Source organism: Rhineura floridana, chromosome 9, assembly GCF_030035675.1.
Source record: "Rhineura floridana isolate rRhiFlo1 chromosome 9, rRhiFlo1.hap2, whole genome shotgun sequence".
Classification (NCBI taxonomy): domain Eukaryota; kingdom Metazoa; phylum Chordata; class Lepidosauria; order Squamata; family Rhineuridae; genus Rhineura; species Rhineura floridana.
In genome coordinates, this window is record NC_084488.1 from 46887865 (window position 1) to 46913813 (window position 25949).

The window sequence follows — 25949 nt, forward strand, 5'->3', positions numbered from 1 at the left end:
TGGTTCCATTGTCGTATGGCTCTAACAGTTAGGAAGTTTTTCCTGATGTTCATTCGAAATCTGGCTTCCTCAAATTGAGCCCATTATTCCGTGTCCTGCACTCTGGGACAATCGAGAAGAGATCCCGGCTGTGTGACAACCTTTCATGTACTTGAAGAGTGCTATATCTCCCCTCAGTCTTCTCCAGTCTAAACATGCCCAGTTTTTTCAGTCTCTCCTAATAGGGCTTGGTTTCTAGTCCCCTGATCATCTTTGTTGCCCTCCTCTGAACCTGTTGTGGAGACCAGAACTGGATGCAGTATTCAAGATGAGGCCTTGCCAGTGCTGAATAGAGGGGAACTAATACTTCACGCGATTTGGGAACTATACTTCTGTTAATGCAGCCTAATATAGCATTTGCCTTTTTTGCAGCCACATCACACTGTTGACTCATATTCAGCTTGTGATCAACGACAATTCCAAGATCCTTCTCACATGTCGTATGGCTGAGCCAAGTGTCCCCCATCATATAACTGTGCATTTGGTTTCTTTTTCCCAAATGTAGAACTTTGCATTTATCCCTGTTGGATTTCATTCTGCTGTTTTCAGCCCAATGCTCCAGCCTATCAAGGTTCCTTTGAATTTTGTTTCTGTCTTCCATGGTATTAGCTATGCCCCCCAATTTTTTTTTTTTCAATAATTTTTATTCAGATTTTCATAAAACATACAAGACAAAATCATAAAACATTCAAAGACAAAAAACAAAATCAAAAATAGTTAAACAAAAAGAAAAAAAGAAAAAAAAAACAAAAATAAAAAATAAAGAGTAAAATATTGACTTCCCATTTGTCAAAGATCAAATCAGTTATAAGTCTATAATATATAACAATCCTGTCTCTTAAGTCATATTATAAAATCACTTTCCTCCAGTAGTTATCTTACTTAATCATCAAATCTCATAAACATTACTTTATTCTTTCCACAAAAAGTCAAAGAGAGGTTTCAATTCTTTAAGAAATATATCTATCAATTTTTTTTCCAGATAAGCATATCGATTAATCCATCTCATTACTAATTATGATAATCTTATTGTCATAACCATAGTCAAAATAAACATTTCAATTAATCCATCACATCAGAATCTGTTAAGTTCAGTAATTTCAGTAGCCATTGTTCTATTATCCCTATTAGTTCCATTTTCCATCTTCCATCTTCAGTAGTCTTGTTAAGTCCAGTAATTTCAGTATCCAATCTTCCATTATCAGTATTCCATAATAATCTTGCTGTCAAAGCCATAGTCATATAGTAAGAGTCTGATGGGAATTACCTCTATCCCAAATATTTTCTTGCCATCCATTCTGAATAGGTTGCTGAAATACTGCTGTAAAATCATATCTCTGTTCTTTTTTTCAAAATACACTGGGTCATCTCTTGAAAGTTTTTCCATTGTCACATGGCTGCAGTTAATTCCATAGATTTTCTCTATATTGGGCTCCATCACATCATTCCAGTCCAGAAGATTATCCATGCCATTGATAACTTTATCTCTAGAATCTTCATTAATTTCTTCAGAGATAACATTGAGTTCCAAACAATAGATTTTATTTCTAAAGTCCATAGACTCCAAGTCTTGTTCCTGTTCCACGTTTGTTCCAATCTCCGGGATCTCCTCTCTCACAGGGACCCCTGTTCCAGTCTCCAGGGTCTCCTCTCTCACAGGGACCCCTGTTCCAGTCTCCAGGGTCTCCTCTCTCACAAGAACCCCTATGTCTTTAATCTCCTGTGTCTCCAAACAATAAATTTTGTTTCTAAAGTCCATAGACTCCAAATCTTTTTCCTGTTCCACGTTTGTTCCAATCTCCGGGGTCTCCTCTCTCACAGGGACCCCTTCCAGGGTCACCTCTCTCACAGGGACCCCTATATCTTTAATCTCCTGCTTCATTTTACTCAATTCAATTTTCAGCTCCTTACAACCCTGTCGCAGGTTTTGTTTCGTTATCTCAATCTCATCCATTATTTTCTGAAACATAGTTATTTCCAGCTTCTCAGCCACTTTCTTAATTGCCATTTTAAAAGAAAAATATAGGAAAACCACTTCTTATTTCAGCAACAATTGGGTTAATACTCCAAACTTGGTGACATCACAGTATAAACAGAGCAGACAGCCTTATCTCTCCATGTTTAAGTAAACAAAATGCAGTTCCCAGGATCGAAACAATTAATGGCGGTCGTCAGAAAACAGATTCGTCAAAATAAAATAGACCAAAAAGAGAGTAGTCTCAGGCAATATAATATTCTTCAAAATAAAAATCTGGAATAGAAATCCCTCTTCAGTGTATATCTTTAGAATGCAAATCCAGGACAGCTTTTTGCAACAAAAACAGAGATAAGCTATTAATTAGTGAGTAGCAGAGAGAAGTTATGGCTCCCCAGTGAGATGTCAAAAACCGATCAATCTGGCAAATCTCTTTTAAACAGCAACAATTTAAGTCAAGTAAAAGAAAAATATAGAAAGAAGGGTGCTTGCCTGTTAGTGCGTTCTCTCTTAGAAGATAAGATGAACGTTCGCTTTTCCAGATAGAGCTTGTTGTTAAAAATCCGTCCCACCTTCGTCGGCTGGACCTCGTCCCATAAATTAATGAGATCTGGTCGTCCCAACAAAAATAGGCTTTGAGGTTAATCTCTTCGTTTCTCCCTACCCGGGAGAAGTTTAATCAGTCAAAAAAAAGAAAAAATCTGACTGATATATCTGAATAAGCTTCTTTTGAGGCAGGAGCCCGTCTCAAAAGCAGGCACAGGCTAAGTCACCCTTCCCGGAAGTCGCTATGCCCCCCAATTTTGTATCATCTGCAAATTTGATAAGCATGCTCTGTACCTCCTCATCCAAGTCGTTAATAAAAAAGTTGAAGAGCACTGGGCCCAGGACTGAGCCCTGTGGTACCCCACTTGTTACTTCCACCCAGTTTGAGAAGGAACCATTGATAAGCATGTGATGCGTCCTTCCCCGGCTCTCCCTGTCAGGTTCCTACCTGCTCGTGGTTCCTGCCTGTCTCTAGGCACCACCAGGGACTCCACCAGTCCGGACCGCACTCTCTTATGGTTTACCTATCCGCTCTAGCACAGATCTCAACAGATCCCCCTGCTAGGCAACCACCAGTAACGTCCCAATACTAGTATTCCCAGAGACTCTGAATACTGGTATTGTTATTCTCTTCACCGCTGCCACCATTTGTTACAGTTCCCCTTCCGCCTTGGTCATTACCTTACCCTCCCTTCTGGTCTGTGAAACCCCAGCCAAGGATCAGGCCTTTGGTAAACCAAATTAAGTATTTATTACAGATAACAAAGCTAACAAGATTAACAAGATTTCTTCTTAAGGCACATAAGCATATGGTTTTACTCAATACTAATCCGAACTCCACCTCCCTCCTGGCAAACAACTCTCTAAACCCCACCAAGCAACCCACTCAGTTCTCTTCTCCCCCCGATTCCACTCTCACTCTTCCTTTTATACATTCAGCCATTTTAAACACTCAGCCAATCATCTCGCATTCTACTGCCCATTCACTCCCCCTCCTCTTTCACTCCACTTACCATGTATACATTAATATAGGAACATCACATTTCCCCCCCCTTAAACAACAGCAGAGTATTATTCATGTTCCAGGATTTATACGTCGCGTTAACAAATAAAAGTCTCTATGGGGAAAATGTCTTTCTTTGTTCCTCTGTCTGGTCACGTCACTGCAGTCCCAGCCACTTGCCTGGAAAGTCCATCAGCCAGTACATTGTCCTTGCCTTTGATGAACTGGAACTCCACTTGATAGTCCTGTAGGGCCCAGGACCACCTCTGCAGCATAGTGTTATGGTTTTTCATAGTCTGCAACCATAACAAGGCCCGATGATCCGTAGTCACTGTGAATCTTCGTCCCCACACGTATGGGCGCAACTTGTTCAGTCCCCACACGACCGCTAGGCACTCCTTCTGGACCGACGAATAGTTTTTCTCCCTCGGCGTCAGCTTGCGACTCAGGTACGCCACTGGATGTCTGGTGCCTTCTCTCTCCTGTAGCAAGACGACTCCCAGCACCAGGTCCGACGTATCTGTAGCCACGATGAATGGTTTCTCATAGTCTGGTGCTATTAATATGGGTCCTTGGCACAAGGCTTGCTTCAGTAGATCAAAAGCCTTCTGACATTCATCCGTCCATACCACACGCTCAGAACACTTCTTCTTTGTTAATTCATGCAAGGGGGTTGCTATTTCCCCAAAATTTCTCACAGACTTCCTATAAAATCCAGCCACACCCAGAAATGCCCTTACTTGTTTTTTGGTTAAGGGGATCGGCCACGCTTGTATTGCCTCCACCTTGCTCCATAAGGGGGTGATTTTCCCACTCCCCACCTTATGTCCTAAATAGATTACTTCCTTTAGTCCAAACTGGCATTTCTTAGCTTTTATTGTGAGGCCTGCTTTTCTTAAGGCCTCCAATACTGTTGTCAGGTGTTGGACATGCTCAGGTACCGACTTGCTAAAAATGGCCACGTCATCGATATAGGCCACTGCAAAATCTGACATGCCTCGCAACTAGGGTTGCCAGGTCGGAACCATCCAAAAACCTGAGAAAATGGGGGCAGGCCCTGGTGACGTCACGGGGCGGGCCCTGGTGATGTCACGGGGCGGGCCCTGGTGACATCATTAAACATGACACATTGTATCAACCACAGTTGCTTGGAGCATACCATTAAAAAAAAATTCTCTGATTGGAGATTAAAATAGAAATCTTACCTAAAATAGGGTGTTCCTAGGTCCATCTGAAGTGACAAGGTCATTCTTTCTCACAAGCTTAGGGTGATGCAAAATGGAAATGGACTGCCTTCAAGTTGATCCCAGATAGGGTCTTCATGGTAAGCAGTATTCAGACAGAGGTGGTTTACTATTGCCTTCCTCTGAGGCTGAGAGGCAGTGACTGGCCCAAGGTCACCCAGGGAGCTTCATGGCAGTGTGAGGATTCGAACCGTGGTCTGCCAGGTCACAGTTCAATGCCTTTAGGGAACATTTAATCTAATTTACTTGCTTCTGGCAAGAAGGGTTTACGTGCCCTCAGGCCAGGCCATTATTGGAAGAAAGGAGCTTAGTGTTGCAGAGATGTTAGATGGGAGCACAGATGGATGCCCTTGAAGGCAACAACTGTAAACATGCTTATTAAGGAACTAAGCCCCATAGAACTCAATAGGACTTACTTCTGAGTAGATATGGTTGCAGCCATGTTAAACAAATTAAACCAGAACTATCACTAGAAGCTAAAATGATGAAACTGAGGTTATCATCCTTTGGACACATCATGAGAAGACGTGATTCATTAGAAAAGACAACAATGCTGGGAAAACCCATCTGGCTGGTTGTCCAGTCACTCTTTTTGTGGGTTGAGCTCTATTTTTATTACTCATCATTTATAAGCTGGGTATCTTCAAGAGAAGCAAACTGCTTCACTGTCAGATTTTATCATTTTGTCCCTCACGCCAAAATCTCATGTACTGAGAATGCTTCATGGCTATCTTGGCTTGTGCTCCTCTATTGTAATCTGTGATTTTGCTAACAACAACAGCTGCAAAGTGAGTTTTTAATCTACATTTACTTAAGACATATGTTTGTTGTTCATTGGGTGAAGGCTGAGTAAACTGCTACATCAGACAATAATTTGCATTAATTAATTTTGTAGAACCCAAACTTTCTTGTAGGCCTGTAGGAGTTTCATAGGCACTAATGCAGGGGCCTAGTGGGTAATCCAGCCCTGCACACAAGTATGCCACAATGCTGCTGGAGGAACCCTGTTGGATCAGAGTAAAGGCCCTTCATATCAGAAGCTATATGCCTCTGTGTACCATTTGCTGGGAACCACAAGTGGGGGCAGCGCTGCTGCACTCGGGTCCTGCTTGTGGGCTTCCCACAGGCATCTAGGTGGTCACTGTGCAAACAAGACACTGGACTAAATGGGCCTTTGGCTGGTTCAGCAGGGCTCTCCTTATGTTCTTCAAACCCAGCATCCTGTGTCCACCGCATCCTGTAAGCTCACAACCAGACAGCAAGGCGATAGACCAGGGATTTGCAAACTCACCACCACCACTACTTGAACATTACTGAGGGTCTTGGCAGACCACTTAATGACTTTTTTGCCTGCTGAAGCAATTGAATGGTTTTTAATTGCATCAAGATGAAACGTCTTATAAAAGATTATACAAAATAAGAATAATCTTTTATAGTGCTTGGGAAAATAGCAGGGAGTAGAAAAAGAGGAAGGCCAAACAAGACATGGATTGATTCCATAAAGGAAGCCATATGATTCCATAAAGGCATGCCTACCAAGATCCTGCTGTGCATGTTTCTTGGCTGTTCTGGACCTCGTCCCGGCTATCTACAGCAAGATAAAGGGGGAGGGACAGGCACATCAGCGCTGAGAATTGTTCAGCGCACAGCCGCCCCCCTGTCTCTGAGGTTATGCAGCCCACCGCTCTCTCTGCCCCCCCTCTGAGGTTATGCAGCCCATCTCCCTGGGGTTTGCCTGGCTGCCTGCCTGGGCCCTGCCTGCCTGGGGTCTGCCTGCCTGCCTGGGCCCTGCCTGCCTGGGGCCTGCCTGCCTGCCTGGGGTCTGCCTGCCTGCCTGGGGTCTGCCTGCCTGCCTGCCTGGGGTCTGCCTGCCTGCCTGGGGCCTGCCTGCCTGCCTGGGGTCTGCCTGGGGTCTGCCTGCCTGCCTGCCTGGGGTCTGCCTGCCTGCTTGCTTGGGGTCTGCCTGCCTGCTTGCTTGGGGTCTGCCTGCCTGCCTGGGCCCTGCCTGCCTGGGGTCTGCCTGTCTGCCTGCCTGCCTGGGGCCTGCCTACCTGGGGTTTGCCTGCCTGCCTGCCTGCCTGGGGCCGGCCTGCCTGCCTGCCTGGGGTCTGCCTGCCTGCCTGCCTGGGGCCTGCCTGCCTGTCTGGAGCCTGCCTGCCTGTCTGGAGCCTGCCTGCCTGGGGCTTGCCTGCCTTCCTGGGGCCTGCCTGCCTAGGGCCTGCCTAGGGTCTGCCTGCCTGCCCCCCACTCTCTCTCTCTCTCTCTCTCTCTCTCTCTCACTCTCACTCACTCACTCACTGCCCAAAGAGCCTACGAACCGGCCTCCAACCTGCTCCTCATGAAAAGCGGCCTTCTCATCCCGAGCTGATTCAAACGATGAGGTGCTCTAGTGGCCGCGATGGAGACTGCAGGGCACCGCCTCAACTCCTCCTCCTGTCTCTCCAGAAAGGGCGGGAAGGCGGCCAGCCACAGCCTTCACGCATGCGTGTGTCAATCACACATGCGTGCCTGAGGGGGCCAATGAAAAGCCGGAGATCCACCAGTTTAAATGAAGTATTGCCGGAGGCCGGAGACAGCCCCCTTTTGCTGGAGACTCCGGCAGAAAACCGGAGACCTGGCAACCCTACTCGCAACACAGTATTGATTAGCCTCTGAAATGAACTTGGTGAGTTTCTTAGTCCCATGGGTAAGGTCACAAACTCATATAACCCATCTGGTGTACTGAAGGCAGTTTTGGCTCTGGATTGCTCGTCTAGTTCCATTTGCCAAAATCCTTTACAGAGATCTAGTGTAGAGATAATGGTTGCTGCCCCCAATAACTCTAACATTGCGTCTACCCTAGGCATAGGATACGCATCTGGGACAGTAATTTTATTGATTAGCCGATAATCAATGCAAAACCTTGTCATTCCATCTTTTTTCGGAACCAGGACAATACTTGAGGCCCAGGGACTGATGGATTCCCTGATCACTCCTAATTCCAGCATATCTTCCACCTCCTTTTTGATCTCACTCAAAACTTTCCCATTCACATGGTATGGCATAGATCTGATTGGGGCATGATCTCCAGTATCAATGGAATGTATAACTATAATTTTGTATCATCTGCAAATTTGATAAGCATGCTCTGTACCTCCTCATCCAAGTCAATAAAAAAGTTGAAGAGCACTGGGCCCAGGACTGAGCCCTGTGGTACCCCACTCGTTACTTCCACCCAGTTTGAGAAGGAACCATTGATAAGCACTCTTTGAGTACAATTCTAGAGCCAGCTGTGGATCTACCTGATAGTTGTTCCAGCGAGTAGTCACAGCGTTACTCATACTTGTCCATTGCTCTTCCCCAGTAGCTTGCTGAGTGCCATCTGACCTGGGGGGGCATCTTCCAGCACTATCTCATGTTGCATTTTGGATATTCTGTTCATAGGGTTTTCACAGTAAAAGGTATTCAGAGGTGATTTACCATTGCCTTCCTCTGAGTCTGGATGCATCTTAGTCTGGTGTCTCAACTTTGACCATTCTGCCTTGGGTGACCCTGCTAGAAGTCTAGCCTCTTGGTCTAGACTCCTGATGGCATTGCTCTCAGCTTCTTCGACACTCTCAACCCCCCTCACCACGTTAAGGTGAGCATCCTAGAGGAAGGTTTTCCCCTTTACTTTAATTAAACAGAGCTGATCTTTGTGGTCCGTCCTGATCAACTCCATCTGATAAAATAAATTTATTATTATTATTATTATTATTATTAACTTTATTTGTACCCCGCCGTTTTTCCAAATTGGAACTCACGGCAGCCTCCAGATAAAAAACAGATACAATTAAAACCTACCAAAGTTAAAAGCATATAATACATAAATAAATAAATATAGACAGATATAATTAAAAAATGAACTCTAATTTAAAATAGCATTAAACTGTTTCTGATAATTAAAAACTATACTCATAAAATCAGAATAATTAAAAAATAAACAAGCAAGAACAATATAACCTCCATTTGGGCCTATCCTTAGCCGCCTTCGGAATCAAAGGCTTGCTGAAATAAGAAAGTTTTTACCTGTCGACGAAAGGACTGCAGGGAAGAGGCCATTCTTATCTCTTTAGGGAGGGAATTCCAAAGCCTAGGTGCAGCCACCGAGAAGGCCCTATCTCGTATCCTCACTAGTTGTATTTGTGCGGATGAAGTTATTGAAAGAAGGGCCTCTCCTGAGGATCTCAGGGCCCGGGCAGGCACATAGAGGGCGATGCGGTCTGACAATTTATTTGATTTATATCCCGCCCTTCCTCCCAGTAGGAGCCCAGAGCAGAAAACAAAAGCACTAAAACACTATAAACATCATAAAACCAAACTCTAAAATACATTAAAACAAAACATCTATAAAAACATTTTTTTTAAAAAGGTTTAAAAACATATATTCTTTAAAAAGAATGTTTAAAAACATATTAAAAAGCAATTCCAACACAGATGCAGACTGGGATAAGATCTCTACTTAAAAGGCTTATTGAAAGAGGAAGGTCTTCAGTAGGTGCCGAAAAGATTTATTTATTTATTTATTTTATTATATTTGTATACCGCCCCATAGCCGAAGCTCTCTGGGTGGTTTACGGTAACTAAAAACATTAAAACAAATACAATTTAAAACAGATCTTATAAAGACAATTTAAAACACAATTTAAAAATTTAAACAGTATAAAACACATGCTAAAATGCCTGGGAGAAGAGGAAAGTCTTGACCTGGTGCTGAAGAGATAACAGTGTTGGTGCCAGGCGCAACTCGTCAGCAAGATCATTCCATAATTTGGGGGCCACCACTGAGAAGGCCCTCTCCCTTGTTGCCATCCTCTGAGCTTCACTTGGAATAGGCACCCGGAGGAGGGCCTTTGATCTTGAACGTAGTGTATGGGTGGGTTTGTATCGGGAGAGGCTTTCCATCAGGTATTGTGGTCCCAAGCCGTGTAAGATAACATAGATGGCGCCTGTTTAATATTTATGGGAGGGAATTCCAAAGAGTAGATGCCACCACACTAAAGGTCCATTTTCTGTGTTGTGTGGAACAGACCTCCTGATAAGATGGTATCTGAAGGAGGCCCTCACTTGAAGAGCACAGTGATAAGATGGTCTTTTAGTATCTTGGTCCCAAGCTGTATAGGGTTTGTACACCAAAACTAGAACCTTGAACTTGGGCCAGTAGCTAATGGGCAGCCAGTTCAATTCTTTCAGCAGCAGGGTGACATGTTGGCAATACCCTGCCCCAGTAAGCAGTCTTGCCACCATATTTTGCACCAGCTGCAGCTTCTGGCGCAACCTCAAGGGCAGCCCCACACAGAGCGCAATACAGTAATCTAGTCTAGAGATTACCAGTGCATGGTCAACAGTGGTCAGACTATCCCAGTCCAGAAATGGCCACAGCTGTCTTGCCAGCCGAAGCTGGTAAAAAGCACTCTTAGCCACTGAGGTCACCTAGGCCTCTAATGACAAAGATGAACCCAGGACCACCCACAGACCACGGACCTGCTCTTTCAAAAGGAGTACAACCCCATCCAAAGCAGGCAACTGACCAATTATCTGAACTCGGGAACCACAAACCCACAACATATCCATCTTGCTAGGATTCGGCTCAGTTTACTGGCCCTCATCCAGACCACCACCAAGTCCAGGCAGCAGTCCAGGGCTTTCACGGCCTCTCCTGATTCAGATGTTACAGAGAAACAGAGCTGGGAATTGTCAGCGTACTGCTGACACCTCGCCCCAAATCTCCTGATGACCGCTCCCAAGAGCTTCATATAGATGTTAAACAGCATGGGGGACAAGAGGGTACCCTGCGGCACCCCACAGCACAACTGTCAGGGGGCTGAAAGACAACCATCCAATGCTATTCTCTGAAAATGACCTTGGAGATAGGTTTGGAACCACTGTAAAACAGTGCCTCCAATACCCATTTCACCAAGTCGGCCCAGAAGGATACCATGGTTAATGGTATCAAAAGCCGCTGAGAGATCAAATAAGAGTAACAGGGTCTCACTCCCCTGTCCTCCCGATAAGGGTCATCCATCAGGGCGACCAAGGCTGATTCAGTCCCATAACCAGGCCTGAACTCACACTGGATTGGGTCAAGATAATCTGTTTCATCCAAAAGTACCTGCAATTGCTGCACCACAACCCTCTCAATCACCTTCCCTAAGAAGGGGGAATTTACGATCGGTCAGTAATTGTCGCAAACCAATGGGTCTAGGGTGGGCTTTTTCAGGAGCTTTCAGATCACTGCCTCTTTCAGGGCAGCTGCAATCACTCCCTCCCTGCCTAAATGTAGACTGTTGTGTTCAAAAGAGATCTTTATGTGCATTCAAGCTGATATGGACCTCCTGATAATTGTCTAAGTAAATGAACTGGCTGCAAACCCGTCTGCTCAAAAGTAAGTCCCATAGAACTCAATGTGGCTTACTCCCAGTGTGGGGTTAAGCTTGCAGTCTTATTAACCTTTTGCTTTGTTAAGAGAAACTTCTCTTTATTAAATATCCAAGTTCAGGTACTATTATATACCAATAGGCTGCAGCTGAGGGGAAGATGGAAAGCAGGACCAGTCCATTGTTTCTACTGAAAAACCAACTCTTATTGACCCCCCCCCACTTTCAATATAGTTTGGCAGGAGATGGACAGTGAAAGAGATGGCAAGCAGGCCTCCCCATGGCTGTGATCACATTCCTCGCCAACAGCAAAACATTTCCCTTGGCCACACCTAGAGGGATAACGGGTTGATTTGTTGATCGTTGCGAAATCTCTTTGAAGCGATTAAAAAATAACCGCACTCAAGCTGATCGCACTACGTTTTACAGTAAAAAGGGGTGGGGTTTGACTAGCATTGTGTGCCCCTGTTGTCAGAAAAAAATGGTGGAATGCACTGGAACTGGCAGAACAGTGAATGTGTCTGCACCCATACCTCTGCTGCAAGAAGAGCTCCCTTTGGTTCCTTTTCTCCCTGAACTATTTCCACTTCAGCTGGTCATTATGAGCTACTGTTTAAGAATTTGTAATGGCTTTTATATGGTTTTATTATCTACTGTTTGTCTGTTTTATATTTAATCTGCCAAATTATGTATTGAGTTCTGTTGTATAAATAATGTTGTTTTACTGTTTTGCTATGATTTTTTTTAATTGTAAGACACTTTGGGAGGATCTGTGATCCTAAAAAGCAGCATAGAAATTGTTTAAATAAAATAGATTTAAATAAATGCTCTAAATTAATAATCATTTTGTAAGCCCCATGTGATATGATGTACAGCTGGAACCTTTGTGTGACTTTCCACTAACCTATTCATTCTTAAAATAAAGTAACCCTCTCAAAAGTTTCCCAGAATGATTCCTTCATTTGGAATACATGTGTTAAAAAATGTAAGAACAGCACTTTAATAGATCCAACAAAACTGTGTATATTCATTTAGGATATTTAGAGGTAGAGGGACAATTTTCTCTTTCAGGTTTACAGCAGATTGTGAAGAAAATCATGGAATAAAACAAGAACAAGTTGCTAATAATACCATTTGACAACTATTCTTAAGGTGCAAAACTGAAGTAATTACATGCAATGGATAGATGAGCTGTGGAATGAAACAACCATTTTAAGTATGGAGTGCCATAATCAAAATGTTTGAAACTGTTTATATGTATTCTTCTCCAGTTGAATACCATCAAGCTAGCAGGAGCCCAAGTGAACTCAGTGCTATGTACAGTATAAATAATCCCCATATTTTGAGCTGCAAGCATCATGACCAGCTGATATTTTCTTTCCTCAGGACCAGCTGTTCCCTAGGAGTGTCTGGCGGGAGCCATACAACCTTATCGACATATTTCAGAGCTGTATCTAAATACTGACAAAGCCTCTTGTGCAGCAATGACTGTCGTAGAGGAAAATCGTCCTTTTGCCCAACAACTATCCAATGTCTACTTTACGATACTTTCACTGTTCTGCTTTAAGCTTTTTGTGAAAATCAGCCTTGCAATACTGAGCCATTTCTATATTGTAAAAGGGAACCGTAAAGAGGCAGCCAGAATAGCTGCTGAGTTTTATGGAATTCCTCAAGGACAAGGTAACGTTTCTGTTTACTTTATCAACATTGCCATTTTTTCTTATTGAACTGCTAACTTTTAAAAATTATTCTCATGAAGGAAATTAATCTGTGCTTTTTTCCATATTCCTCATGCTACCTGTTGTTGGCCAGATTTTCCCACTTTATCTAAATATTGAACAATATTTCCCTTCTTTATAGGCTGTCCTACTGATTGCTTTTAAAGAAGATTCAATCTAACATGACTAAAATGGTCAGAATGAATTCAAGTTATGAAATCTAATTTTTGTTTGTTTTGTATTTTTATTGTGTGTATGAAGGAAATGTTCTACAAAATGTATTCATAATATTGGTTGTCATTCATAATACTTTCATAGTGAAAGCTGTTCTACATTAAATTCTAGCACAGCTCGTGTATATGCCCTTGTTTATAAAGGCTATTTGTGCCATAACAGTGTTAAACCAGCTTCTAATACAAAACTATAATGTAGCAAGGAATCTGATTCTTAATAATTTTGAAGATACCAGGAGAATCCATTTTTATTTAGTTTTTAACATTTCAATCATTGATATTATGAAGATGTGAGATTTTATGTAAAGCTGTTCAAAAATGTCTATATATGTCACAAACTAAATATATCTAGTGATTGCTGGTCTTAGGCCTCAGCATTCAAGCAGCTCACTCCTAAGAAATGTGCAACGGAGGTCTATATGAGTAAGCTTTGGGAGCACTGCAGCATTTGTGTGTTATTAATCAGCTTTGAGTTATTTATGCACAAAAGAGATAAGCTCAAAATCCTGAAGTATTTTTGTCAAAGGAGGTCATCAGTTCTACACAAATGGGTACTGGGTTTTACATTACAACTTTTATAGTCGCCTGATTCTTTGAGCCTGCACAGTAGAACTGAGCTTAAATTTTAAGTTTTGCTCATGACACAGCAACAGCTAGCGGTATTGTTGTTAAGGACTGTCCAAGCCCTGGAAGGATTCTTCTATGGTGGTGGCAAGGCCAGAAATAATCATTCAGTACCCCTTGGAACTGGAAGCCATAAATCATTAACACAACCTTGCAACAGTCCCCCATTTACAAACTGATTGTGACATTTTAATAGCAATTGGGAATGGTTTAACACCCATGCACAGGATGGTGTTTCAGCTATCATGATGCAAAATACTATGCTGAAAGAAATACAATTAATTTCAATGTGATTTATTTCCTAATGACCATATGCTGGATAACAGAGTGTTTCCACCCATGAAGCTAATAGGTTCCTTTGAACCTTTCTTGTATTTGTTACATTTTTAAGGTTGCTAATGCAAGCTAAACCTTAACTGGAATGTATATTCTACTGAAAGTAGGTTTGCAATATAAACTAATGTAAACATAAATTACCTTCTCAAATGTCTTAAAAATGCTTTTAACAGGATTTGAAGCTAGATATTTGAAGAAAGTTTCTCACATATTTATTTATTTAAAACATTTTTATCCTACCCTTCATCATGTCAGGTTTCAGGGTGTTGTACAGCATGACACAGCATAATGATAAAACAAACGAGTTATCAGAACAATAACAAACAGCCTCATTTGTTGAATACAGATGGGATATTATTTAATTGGATGTTCCCATATCATACATAATTTCCTTGTAACTGAGCATTTCCTCTTTCTTTGAGGGCACATTTTTATATGAAGTTTGCTTCTGGAATGCATCCTATTGAAGGCACATGGGGAAAATATTGTGTGGAAACTGGTAATCCAAGTGGATTTTTATGGAAAAGGGATTTCCAGGGCCGTCATTTGAATAGATGAGGAAAAGTCCCTATACAGTAGGGCCCTGCTCATACAGCGAGTTATGTTCCGGACCCCAGCTGTAAAGCGAAAACCGCTGTAAAGCAGATCCCATTGACTTACATTGATCAAAATGGCACCCGGCGGCAAAAAACCGCCGTAAAAGTGGAACAAGCGCTGTAAAGCGGGGCCTTTCTACAATTCACAACCACTGTATTAGCGGAACGCTGTAAAGTGAAGCGCTGTAAAGCGGGGCCCTACTGTACACGGCCAGTTCTGATGTATGCCTTCGTGGAAATAATTCCAAAAACTCTCCCTTGGAGCCACAATCAATAGTGGAAGAAACTCTGGACATAAAAGATGCCAATAACTACTAGCACTACAATATTGGATAGGATAAGTGTTAAAGTGTCAAGAATATCTCCACTGATACAACTGAATGGCTAGAAGTTCCCAGTAGCATTATCAAATCAGGAAGGAATTTTCCCCCAGGTTATTCTGAAAATTTCTGTTTTCCCCTGTTGTTCAAAGCACACCCTCAAGAGAATGGATCATCTTTATTTTAGGGAGTTCTCAGATTATTTTGGACACAACAGATGCTAGTAGATCCAGATGCCTTTCTTCCAAGCTGCACTTTTGTTCCAGTTATATTGTTCCTCTCCCCCCCATCCCCAACTGCAAATCATATCTATGGACTGGGAAACAGTATTTTCCTTCTTCTAGTACTTGGATAGGTAACTGTAGACCTGTGGACCAAATGTGCCACCCCTCCCCAGCCACCGCTCTTCACTGGCTCTGCTGTTCACCCTCCTTGAGAGTTTTGCCTGGGCAGAATGTTTCTTTGAACTCTTGATAATGCTTCTTGCTTGCCTGGATGTAGGACAGAGAGGGGTGTGTGAGCATGTATAGAAACTAGGCTTGTACAAATGAAAAATCCACATTTGTTGCTCTGCCCATTTTTGCTTTTGGCCCCGCTGATCACTAGCATGTGGCCACTGGAAGGTTGACCAGGAGGGAATGTGGCTCTTGGACTGAAAATGGTTCCTTATCTCTGTTCTAGTACATCTATTGAAATTAGGAAGAATGTGTGGCCTGGTGAGTATTATTGGCACATTTAGTAGTGCATGTGACATCACTAGTGACAAGCAGTACATCCCCCCTCCAAGGTGGGGAGCTCTATTAAAGAAAAATGTTCTGCTTCTTTAACTGTTGAGTGGGGTAGCTGCTGCTGGCAGCTTCTTGCTCTGCCAGGATATTGCACGAAGCTCTAGGTTATGCGGGAGGACCTTGCATTGTGTGGCTCCTCCTTACACCAGAGGCACTCCTCCTGGAAACTAGACAATGGTGGCATGAGGAGGAGCTGCAACGTGGGCTGGTCCTATGGGAAGAAGCTATAGTGCAGAACCTCTTAAGTCATCAATGGAAGGTGAAGGGCCCCAAATATGCCGCCCTGAGCTCCTGCTGGAAGGGCGGGATATAAATCAAATAATAAATAAATATAATAATCACTGTGCTATCAGCATAGCAGGACACAAAGTATATTTGTCAAATGAGTACTTGCATTTAATTTATAAACTATGTACCTACTGATCTAGTGGTAATGGGCTAGATATGAGCCAATACACTGAAACTGAATCCAAAAAATGGAAGTGCCATGTGTGGTGGTTCTTAGGTAAGGGAATTCAGGAAATAACCTGTTCCGGATGGGGTGCACTTTCCTTACACGTATGTAGCTTGGGAAAACTCCCGGATCCAGCTTTGTCATATGAAGGTGTCCATTTTCAGCTACATGTGGTTCATGAACAAACTACAGCTCTTCCTGGATAAAGGAAGCCTGGCTACAAGACTCACATTCTGGTAACTTCCAAATTAGACTATTGTAATATTCTCTATATGGGGCTGCCCTTGCTCCAAGGCTGACTGAGTCAGCATAGATACCTGCCATCACCCAAGATGGGGGGGCATGTTGACACCACCACCCACGCCATCTTGGGTGATGGCAGGCATGCACACTGACATGGCAACAGAAAAGGTAGCACGGCCGAGTATATTAAAGTGCATGGATGTGTGCATGAGGGGAGGGTTTGCAGGCGTCTGATACCCAAAGGCCTGTGGCAATCTGGCACTAGCCCTGCCTGGACCCAATGGATTGTAACAACTATTACCTGGCCACAAATACTTCGTTTGTGGGGAAAGTGATTAAGAGGGATGTGGTAGAACCGCTGTAGTCATGCCTGGATGAGACTGATTATCTGGATCCATGCCAGTCTGGGCTCAGGCCTAAGTTTGGGATCAAATCAGCTTTGATTACCCTGATGGATGACCTTTATAGAGAGAAGGACGGGGGGGTGCAAACCTGCTCCTTTTGCATCTTTCAATACCGTTGACCGTGGCATACTTCTGGGTATCAGTGGCACTGTGTTGCAGTGGCTCTGTTCCTACCTGCAGGGTCGTGTCCAGAGAGCAGCATTGAGAGAGCGCTGTTTGGCCACCTGGTGTTTATGCTATGTGGTGCCACTGGGCACTATTTTGGCCCCAATGCTATTCAATATCTATATGAAGCTCAGGACGTCATTAGGACTTCTGGAGTTATGTGTAAACTGAGGATATCTAACTCTATTTCTCCATTACATCTGAGTCAGGAGGGATTGTGCAACCCAGTGCCTAGATGCAATGATGGACTGGATGAGGGTCAATAAACTGAGCTTGAATCCTGGAAAGACAGAGGCCTTGTGGGTGGGTGGTTCTCACATCAGGGAAATAGGTCAATTGCCTGTTTTGGACAGGATTGCACTCCCTCTGAAAGAGCAAGTACACAGTCTGGGTACTTCTTATGTCGATGCACCTATAGTGACAGGAATAGATTATCTGGAAGATGGGGTCTGTATTTCTGGAAGTTTTACTTATTGGTACATCACACTTGCTCCTTGCATGTCTAGGGATCCTTTTGGGCCAAAGGCATATAACTGGTTAACATTTATAATGCTTTATTCTGTAAAATAGTTTCTAAAATGGTATTGAGATGGCACTATAAGGCAGATCCTCGAAATGTTGGCCATTGGGCTCCTTCACAGAGATAAGCTCACTACATTCCTATAACACAGTCTTCCCATCTGGTACTAAGAACCAGGGAGGATCACTAATCAGTTATATATCTTAGCTACTTGTCACAAGTGAAGTGCTGTTTCAGCCTTGAGAAACCATAAGCATTGTCACAAGGATGGATGGATAACCCAAATACCAGGTGTAATCAATTAGGTTCCAATGGTAGTATATAATGCCTTATGAAAAGCTCTCTAAACGTGGAACTCACCATAAACCCAAGATACTGAGATGGTGTGCTATGCATCCAGCTCCTTCAGGGGTCTGTTCGCTGTCGTTCTGAAGGTTCACAGCTGTCAGTTGGAGGGACGTAAGATTGACTGCTTTGCTTTTTGTTTTGTATGGTTTGCTTAGTAGTTAATAAAATCTGTAACTTTCACTCCATTTGTGTGATCTTTGTCTCCAGATCCATTAAGAACCTTGCTGTTTGGCAGTACAAATTGGCTTAGGCAGTTCAAGAGGCCCAAGTGACCTCTGAGGCCAAGAGTGCTTTCTACCACCTCCAGCTGGTATACCAGCTGCAACCATCCCTGGACCATGACAGCCTGATCACAGTGGTTCATGCATCAGTAATTTCAAGACTTTATTACTGTAGCGTGTTTTATGTGGGGTTGCCCTTGTATCTGGTATGGAGGATGAAACTAGTGCATAATGCAGTGGCCAGACTGGTCACAAAAGAAGATTACTGGCAACATGTTACTTTGCTGCTGAAAGAACAGCATTGGTTGCCAATTTGCTACAGGGCGAGGTCCAAGGTACTTGTGTTAATTCACAAAGCCCAGAACAACGTAGGCTCACAGTACCTTAAGGGCCATCTAATCCCTTATGCTGTACCTCAATCACATATCCTTTGATGAGACACTTCTGGTGGTTCCCCATGTCCCTGAGGTTCAGTTAGCTTTTACAAGGGACTGAGCCTTTAGTGTGGCAGACCTTGTCCTGTGGAACCAGTAGACGTTCAGCAGGAATAGTCCCTGCCTCCTTTTAGATGAAGTGTGGAAAACCTTTTGTGCTCCAGATGTTGCTGAGCTACAACTCCCAATACCCACACACACACACTTATTTTAGACATCTCTGAAAACTGCATAGTTTAGATCGGCCTTTGCAATATGAATTTTTCTTATTTAACCAACCCATATTTACTAACGGTTTAATTCTGTTTTATTAATGCTTTTACCAATTTTATTGTAATCTTGTATGTTATATACCTCCTTGGTATACTTTTATGAAAGCACAGGTTATAAATACTTTAATAAACTGCCCAGAGAGAGCTTCGGCTATGGGGCGGTATATAAATGTAAAAAATAAATAAACAAACGAATCCAGCAGCTAAGGGGTTGATGGCACATAACGCTAGTTCTGAAAGATCTACACTGCTTGCCAAATGACTTCCAAGCCCTATTCAGCCTGCTTAAGTTGACATAAGAACAGCTGCAGCACTAGGGGACTCAAGAAGACCTGCCCTGCGAGTGAGTATCTGAGCATCTGGGTGCTTGCTGCTTGCTACTTTGGGGTGCTGTCTCTCAAGACAGCTGAAGTCCCTGGTAAGTGCTGCAAGGACTGGGACCCCCTGCCTGACCCTGGCTCCAGAGAGAGGCTGCACTCAATCTTGCAGCCTCTTGCATCAGCTGCTGGCTGGGTCAGGAGGCATAAAAGCCCAGCTGCCCTTGGGGAGCCCCTTAGGGAGTTGCGAGGGCGCCACCCCCTTCTATTACGTTTCTTTTTTCTTTGTTTTAATTTTTTGTTAAACCAATCTAGAGGAGATTGGTGGTGGGGAGGGCGTGTGGTGCATGTGTAGATCCTGCAAAGGGTGAGAGCCTGTGCAGTGAACTGAATGGTAGGAGAAAGTTGCCAGATGCCTTCAGAGTGAGAGTCTGTAATTGGCAGAAGGCTGGCCCTCTCGGGTGTGAGACAGGAGGGGGAGTAGATGGGCCCTGTGTGAAAAAGTTTGAATGGGTCTTACTGTTCCCAATTCTCGCAGAGGCCTTCTGGGATAATTGGCTCTGGCAGGTTTTGTTGGTGGGCTCATGTTGGGTCCATATCAGGTGTTTAGGAGGAGTCTTAGTATGGAGGAACATGGGTGATGTCACCCCAGTTTCTGTGATCACGGGTAGAGGGATCTACCCATATAGACATGGGGAGGTGGTGAATTACCATAGAAGATGACGGCAAGGCTATCTGTGCCTTGTTCCTTGCTGCCACTCCTCTCACGGATGGGTTCCTCATTGCTCATCTGCTGTGCTCACTGGCCTGTGTGTGTTGTTGTTTAACACCAGATCAGTACACAATAACACCACTGTCATCCATGATTTGATTGTGGATGAAGGTGCCGATTTGGTGTGCATTACCGAGACCTGGGTGGGTGAGCTGGGAGGAGTTGATCTGACCCAGCTTTGCCCATCTGGATACTCGGGGCAACGCCAGCACAGGCTGCAGGGAGGGGGGGAGGAGTTGCTGTGGTCTACAGAACTTCCATGTCTGTCACCAGGAAACCGCTCTGTCTTGGAGCCAGCTGTGAGGCCCGGCACCTGGTGTCGGGCCAAGGAGACAGGAAACTAGGGTTGCTGCTGGTGTACCGTCCACCCTGCTGCTCAGTAGCTTCTCTGACCGAGCTGGCGGAGGCCATCTCAGCTGTGGTGTTGGAAGAGCCCAGAACGATAGTGCTGGGTAATGTCAATGTCCATGCTGAGGCTGCTTCTAGTATTACGGCTCGGGACTTCATGGCCTCCATGATGACCGTGGGGTTGTCACAAGTTGTCACTGGCCCGATGCATAGGGCAGGGCATACCCTCGACTTGGTTTTTGCTCCAGATGGAGGAAGAGGTGGTCTGGAGATAGGGGGGTGGATGTCACCCCATTGTCATGGTCAGACCACTTCCTGGTGAAGTTTAGACTTATGGCTCCAATGCTTCCCTGCAGGGGTGGTGGGCAGATTAAGATGGTCCGAACCCAAAGGCTAATAAAATCCACTGGATTCCTGAATGCCATGTGGGAGTTCCCAGTAAATAGAGCAGGTGACCCTGTTGAAGCCTTTGTTACACTGTGGAACAGTGAGGTGCGTCAGGCTCTTGACATGGTTGCCCCCGAGTGCCCTCTCTGGCATTGTGGAGCCCAGTCTGCACCTTGGTACACCAGTGAGCTAAGGGCAATGAAACAGGTTGGACGACAGCTAGAGCGCAAATGGCAAAAGACGTGCTGTGAGGCTGATTGGGCACAAGTAAAACATCATAACTGTGCCTACTGTGTGGCAGTGAGGGCAGCAAAGAAGGCCTACTTCTCTGCCTCCATCGCATCCTCAGGTAGCCATCCGGTGGAACTTTTCTGTATTGTCCGGAGTCTGTTGACATCAACTCCAGAAAATGTTTTAGACCCTTTGGAGGCCTACTGTGAATACTTTGCAAGGCACTTTGAGGGTAAAGTTGCTTGCCTCCATAGCAGTCTTGATGCCCCAGCCACATCTACTGTAGTCCCCGATGAGGTGTCCAGTGCAACGTCTGCTGCCACGTCTTGGGAACGGCTTCAGTTGATGCGTCCTGATGACTTAGACAAGGTGCTTGCAATGATGCAGCCAGCAACGTGTCCTGTTGGCCCTTGCCCTTCTTGGCTTATTAAAGCTTGCCGAGATCAAGTGGATCCAGAGTGTGGTCAATGCATCATTGCGGGAGGGAGTGGTTCCAGGCGCCTTGGCAGAGGCAGTGATCCGACCACTCCTGAAAAAGCCCACCCTGGGCCCATTGGTTTGTGACAACTACTGACCAGTTGCAGATACCACTTTTTAGGGAAGGTGATTGAGAGGGTTGTGGCACAGCAGTTGCAAGTACTCTTGGATGAAACAGATTATCTCGACCCATCCCAGTCTGGGCTCAGGCCTGGTTATAGGAGTGAATCGGCCTTGGTTGCCCTGATGGATGACCTTTATTGGGAGAAGGACGGGGAGAGTGCGACCCTGTTATTCTTGAACTCTCAACGGCTTTTGATACCATTGACCATGGTATCCTTCTAGGCCGACTTGGTGAAATGGGTATTGGAGGCACTGTTTTACAGTGGTTCCAATCCTATCTCCAAGGTCGCTCTCAGAGAATAGCATTGGGTGACTGTCTTTTGGCCCCCTTGCAGTTGTGCTGTGGGGTGCCACAGGGTACCATCTTGTCCCCCATGCTGTTTAACATCTGTATGAAGCCCTTGGGAGCAGTCATCAGGAGATTTGGGTCACGGTGTCAGCAGTATGCTCTACCCAGCTCTATTTCTCCATAACATCCAAATCGGGAGAGGCCGTGCAAGCCCTGGACCTCTGCCTAGACTCGGTGGTGGTGTGGATGAGGGCCAATAAACTTGAATCCTAGCAAGATGGAGGCGCTGTGGGTTGGTGGTTCCTGAGTTCAGATAATTGGTCAGTTGACTGCTTTGAATGGGATTGTATTCCCTCTGAAAGAGCAGGTCCGTAGTCTGGGGGTGCTCCTGGATCCATATTTGTCTCTAGAGGCCCAGGTGACCTCTGTGGGTAGGAGTGCCTTTTACCAGCAGGGCTGGCTCCAGGCATGCTGGGACCCCTGGGCATCAGATTGCCCTGCCCCCCACACGTGCACGCACATATGCACGCACGCATCCACACGCCCCCCACCTACCTGTCTGCTGTCTTTTACCATTGCCCTTAACGAAGATGGCGGCCACAGTTTCCCTGAGGGGATGATGCCTCTGCCGCCATCTTTGTTGATGGCATGCGTGCATGCTACGTGTGCGCATCTCTGCCATCAACTAAGATGGCAGCAGGAGCTTCAGTACCTTAGGGAAACTCCGGCCACCATCTTTGTTAAGGGCAATGGTAAAAGACAGCAGACAGGTAGGTGGGGGGCCATGGAGGGCTGTGGATTGCAGAAGGGTAGCGGAGGGGCGGCTGAGGGGCCCCCTGTAGCTCCAGGGGCCGTCGGGCCAGTACTCCACCTGGCCGCCCTTTAGAACCGGCCCTGTTTACCAGCTTCAGGTGATAAGACAGCTGCTGCCATTTCTGGACTGGGATAGCCTGACCACTGTTGTCCACGCACTGGTAATCTCCAGGCTGGATTACTGTGATGCTCTCTATGTGGGGCTGCCGTTGAGGTTGGTCCTGAAGCTGCAGCTGGTGCAAAATGCAGCGGCGAGACTGCTCACTGGGGCAGGGTATTGCCAACATGTCACCCCGCTGCTGAAAGAATTGCACTGGCTGCCCATTTGCTACCGGGCCAAGTTCAAGGTTCAAGTTTTGGTGTACAAAGCCCTATACAGCTCAGGACCAGGATACCTGAAAGACTGTCTTACCCCTTATACATCCAGTCGATCACTGCGCTCTGCAGGTGAGGGCCTCCTACAGACACCATCTTATCAGGACGTTCGTTCTGCACAATATGGGAAATGGGCCTTTAGTGTGGCGGCACCTACCCTGTGGAATTCCCTCCCCTTAAATATTAGGTAGGCGCCATCTCTGATATCTTTTTGGCGCCTTTTGAAGACTTTCCTCTTTCAACAGGCCTTTTAAGTTGAGACCTTTCCCGGTCTACATCTGTGTTAGAATTGCTTTTAATATGTTTTCTTTAACAATATGTTTTTAACCCTTTTTTTAAAAAAAATATGTTTTTAACGCTTTTTAAAAATTTATATTTTAGTGTTGTTTTGTTTTAATGTATTTTGAGGTATTTTTATGATGTTTTAAAGTGTTTTTAGCATTTCTGTTTGCCACCCTGGGCTCCTGCTGGGAAGAAGGTTGGGATATAAATCAAATAATAAATAAATAAATATAAAGTCCTACATGACTTTGGTCCCAAACATCTGAATGAGTGCCTCCACCCATATCAGCCTTCTCATGTATAAAGATCAGCAGGAGAGGCCCTTCTTACAATTCTACTGCCAAGTGAGGTTCAGAGGTGGTAGTGCATGAGAGGCCCTTCTCTGTGGTGCCCCCCCCATGGTGTGTCTTGCTCTGACGTTATATGCTTTTTGTTGATAACTAAAACCCACCTCTTTAGATGTGCCTTGAGATTGTGGGGGATGTACTACTGGAAGGTCGTTACCTCCTAGTGATGATTTTTTAAAAAATTGATAATTATTGTAAAGGTTTTATCATATATACATTTTGAATTTGATGGTGTATTGTTTTATCTTTGTATGTTTCCAGCCCTGCAACTATTTGTGAAAGGTGGGTTATAAATGCAGCTAAATAAAATAAAATAATATAGCTAGCTCCATTGTATTGCAGATCCAGCATGTTAACAATTAAGATTCCTTCTGAAAAATACACTTGGCTATCCCAGATTCATTTAGCATCACATAGTAATGCAGCAGAGAATAGTTTTAAAGTAGTTAAAATATTAACGTCATTTCTTAAAACCTAGGAAAACACAGAGTAAAAAGCAACCATATTCCCAATTCTTTTTAAAGAGCTTGCACTTGGTATATTTGGGTTCACATTTTGGCAATGAACGTTACAACTTACTTTGGGCAAATTCATTAGTTTATATCATTACTTTTTTATCCTTATTCCAGTTTTTCTTCCTTGGAATGTGACCCAATGTTCCCACAAATCACTGCCACAAACCATCAGCTATACCCAGATTTCAACAAGTCAACCCTGTTTCCTCCACTGAGCTACAACCCTGGGAATGTTTGGGTCACAATGCATAATATTTTAATTTCTGTTTATTGCTTTTTAAAACAGAAAAATACAAACAAAAGTAAACATAATATTATAAAGGGAATTTTATCTAATAAAAGGAACCAGGATGGCAGTTTAGCTCATAGATTAGCTTATTTTCATTTTCCTCAGATGAAACTATTTTAAATAAATAAAAAGGGAGCATATTCTTCTATCCCATAAGTGTCAATACATTAACATTCATTGGAACCATCTGCTACTTTCAATTAGGTTTCTCAGCAAATACTTATTTTCTGTCTATGAAGTATTTTATTTGGCAAAATCAACAAAACATATCACAGCACCTGGAACAGTTTACTGACATTGTACTAAGAACTTTTTTGTTTATATTATTTAGTAATTAAATAATAAATATTTAGCATAAATGTGCTATTTGAGTTCTGGTATTGCTTTACAATTAGATTTGCCATAACGCTATTAAATTTGATAATGATGAAAGAAGGCAGGTATTTTTTTATCTAGGATTGCATTACTTGAATGCTAACCGAAGAACAACTTTTCAGAATCGCAGATACTACTCCACATCAAAATATATTTCTTTTGTACAGAGCAGAGATAACGCTCTCATAATACAATGCCTGGTGACTCCCCACAACAATGCCATTATCTACATTAACCTCTGATGCTTTCACATAAATGTAGGACATGACTAGTATTTGTTTTGGTGCTTAGGTGTTCTCCAACTAGCCTAAATTAGACTGGTTGTGAAGCATCTTTCACAATAGTGACTCCCAGAATCAACAATAATTAATTGATTTAACAGTGCAATCCTATACATGTCTACTCAAAAGTAAGCCCCATTGAATTCAATGGGACTTACACCCAGGTAAGTATATGCATAGTTGCAGCCTAAATCACCCTTTCCTCTTTATTAGTCATACTAATGAATTGCCTCTTAAGCTCTGGAAATTATGTCCTAGCTCATATTTCTAGATGTGTTATCTGAAGAGGATGACTACATTCATACAGTTATGAATGATAAGTAATGTTTTCCTACTCCCCTGTTTAACAATTGCAACTGATAATGTCACTCAACAACAGTTGTTAGCCAAGGAAAAATAGTACAAGATGTTTTCTCAGCTCCATACCAGATAGATCATAGTTCTATTAATAAAAACTATATAGACACATTGTAGCTTTCTAGGTATAATGGCACTCTAGGTGGTCATGAAAAGAATATGGCACTTAGTAGCAATGCAACCCAACACATAAAACAGCAAGATTCAGCATTTTCTTTTTCTCAGGCTATATAGTCAGCAATTGAGTAATCTGATTTACATGAGCTGTTTTCTTTTAAAACATACCTACCAAACAATTAAGGTGTAGAGAGATTGGTTGTGCTATAATGAGTCAGTTGTGCTCATATAGATTGTTAAGGCTGCCACTTTCCTTTTTTGAAATGGACTTTCCTTAGTTTTCATCAAGCTCTGGAGCCTATGGATAAAGCCATTAGATCTTTGTCTTGCCTTCAGACAGATTAATATTTGCTTCCCTTAATGCAGAGCCTACTCC

General features: G+C 43.8%; 1 protein-coding gene across 1 annotated transcript in view; it reads left to right on the forward strand.

Annotated features, from left to right (window-relative positions):
• Positions 1-25949, forward strand: part of ASB5 (ankyrin repeat and SOCS box containing 5) — an 83849-nt gene that overhangs the window by 16097 nt on the left and 41803 nt on the right. Inside the window, exon 2 of the mRNA XM_061583537.1 lies at positions 12589-12882. Within this exon, the coding sequence (XP_061439521.1) occupies positions 12687-12882 (196 nt within the window). The 5' untranslated portion in view covers positions 12589-12686. The remainder of the gene's footprint in view (positions 1-12588; positions 12883-25949) is intronic.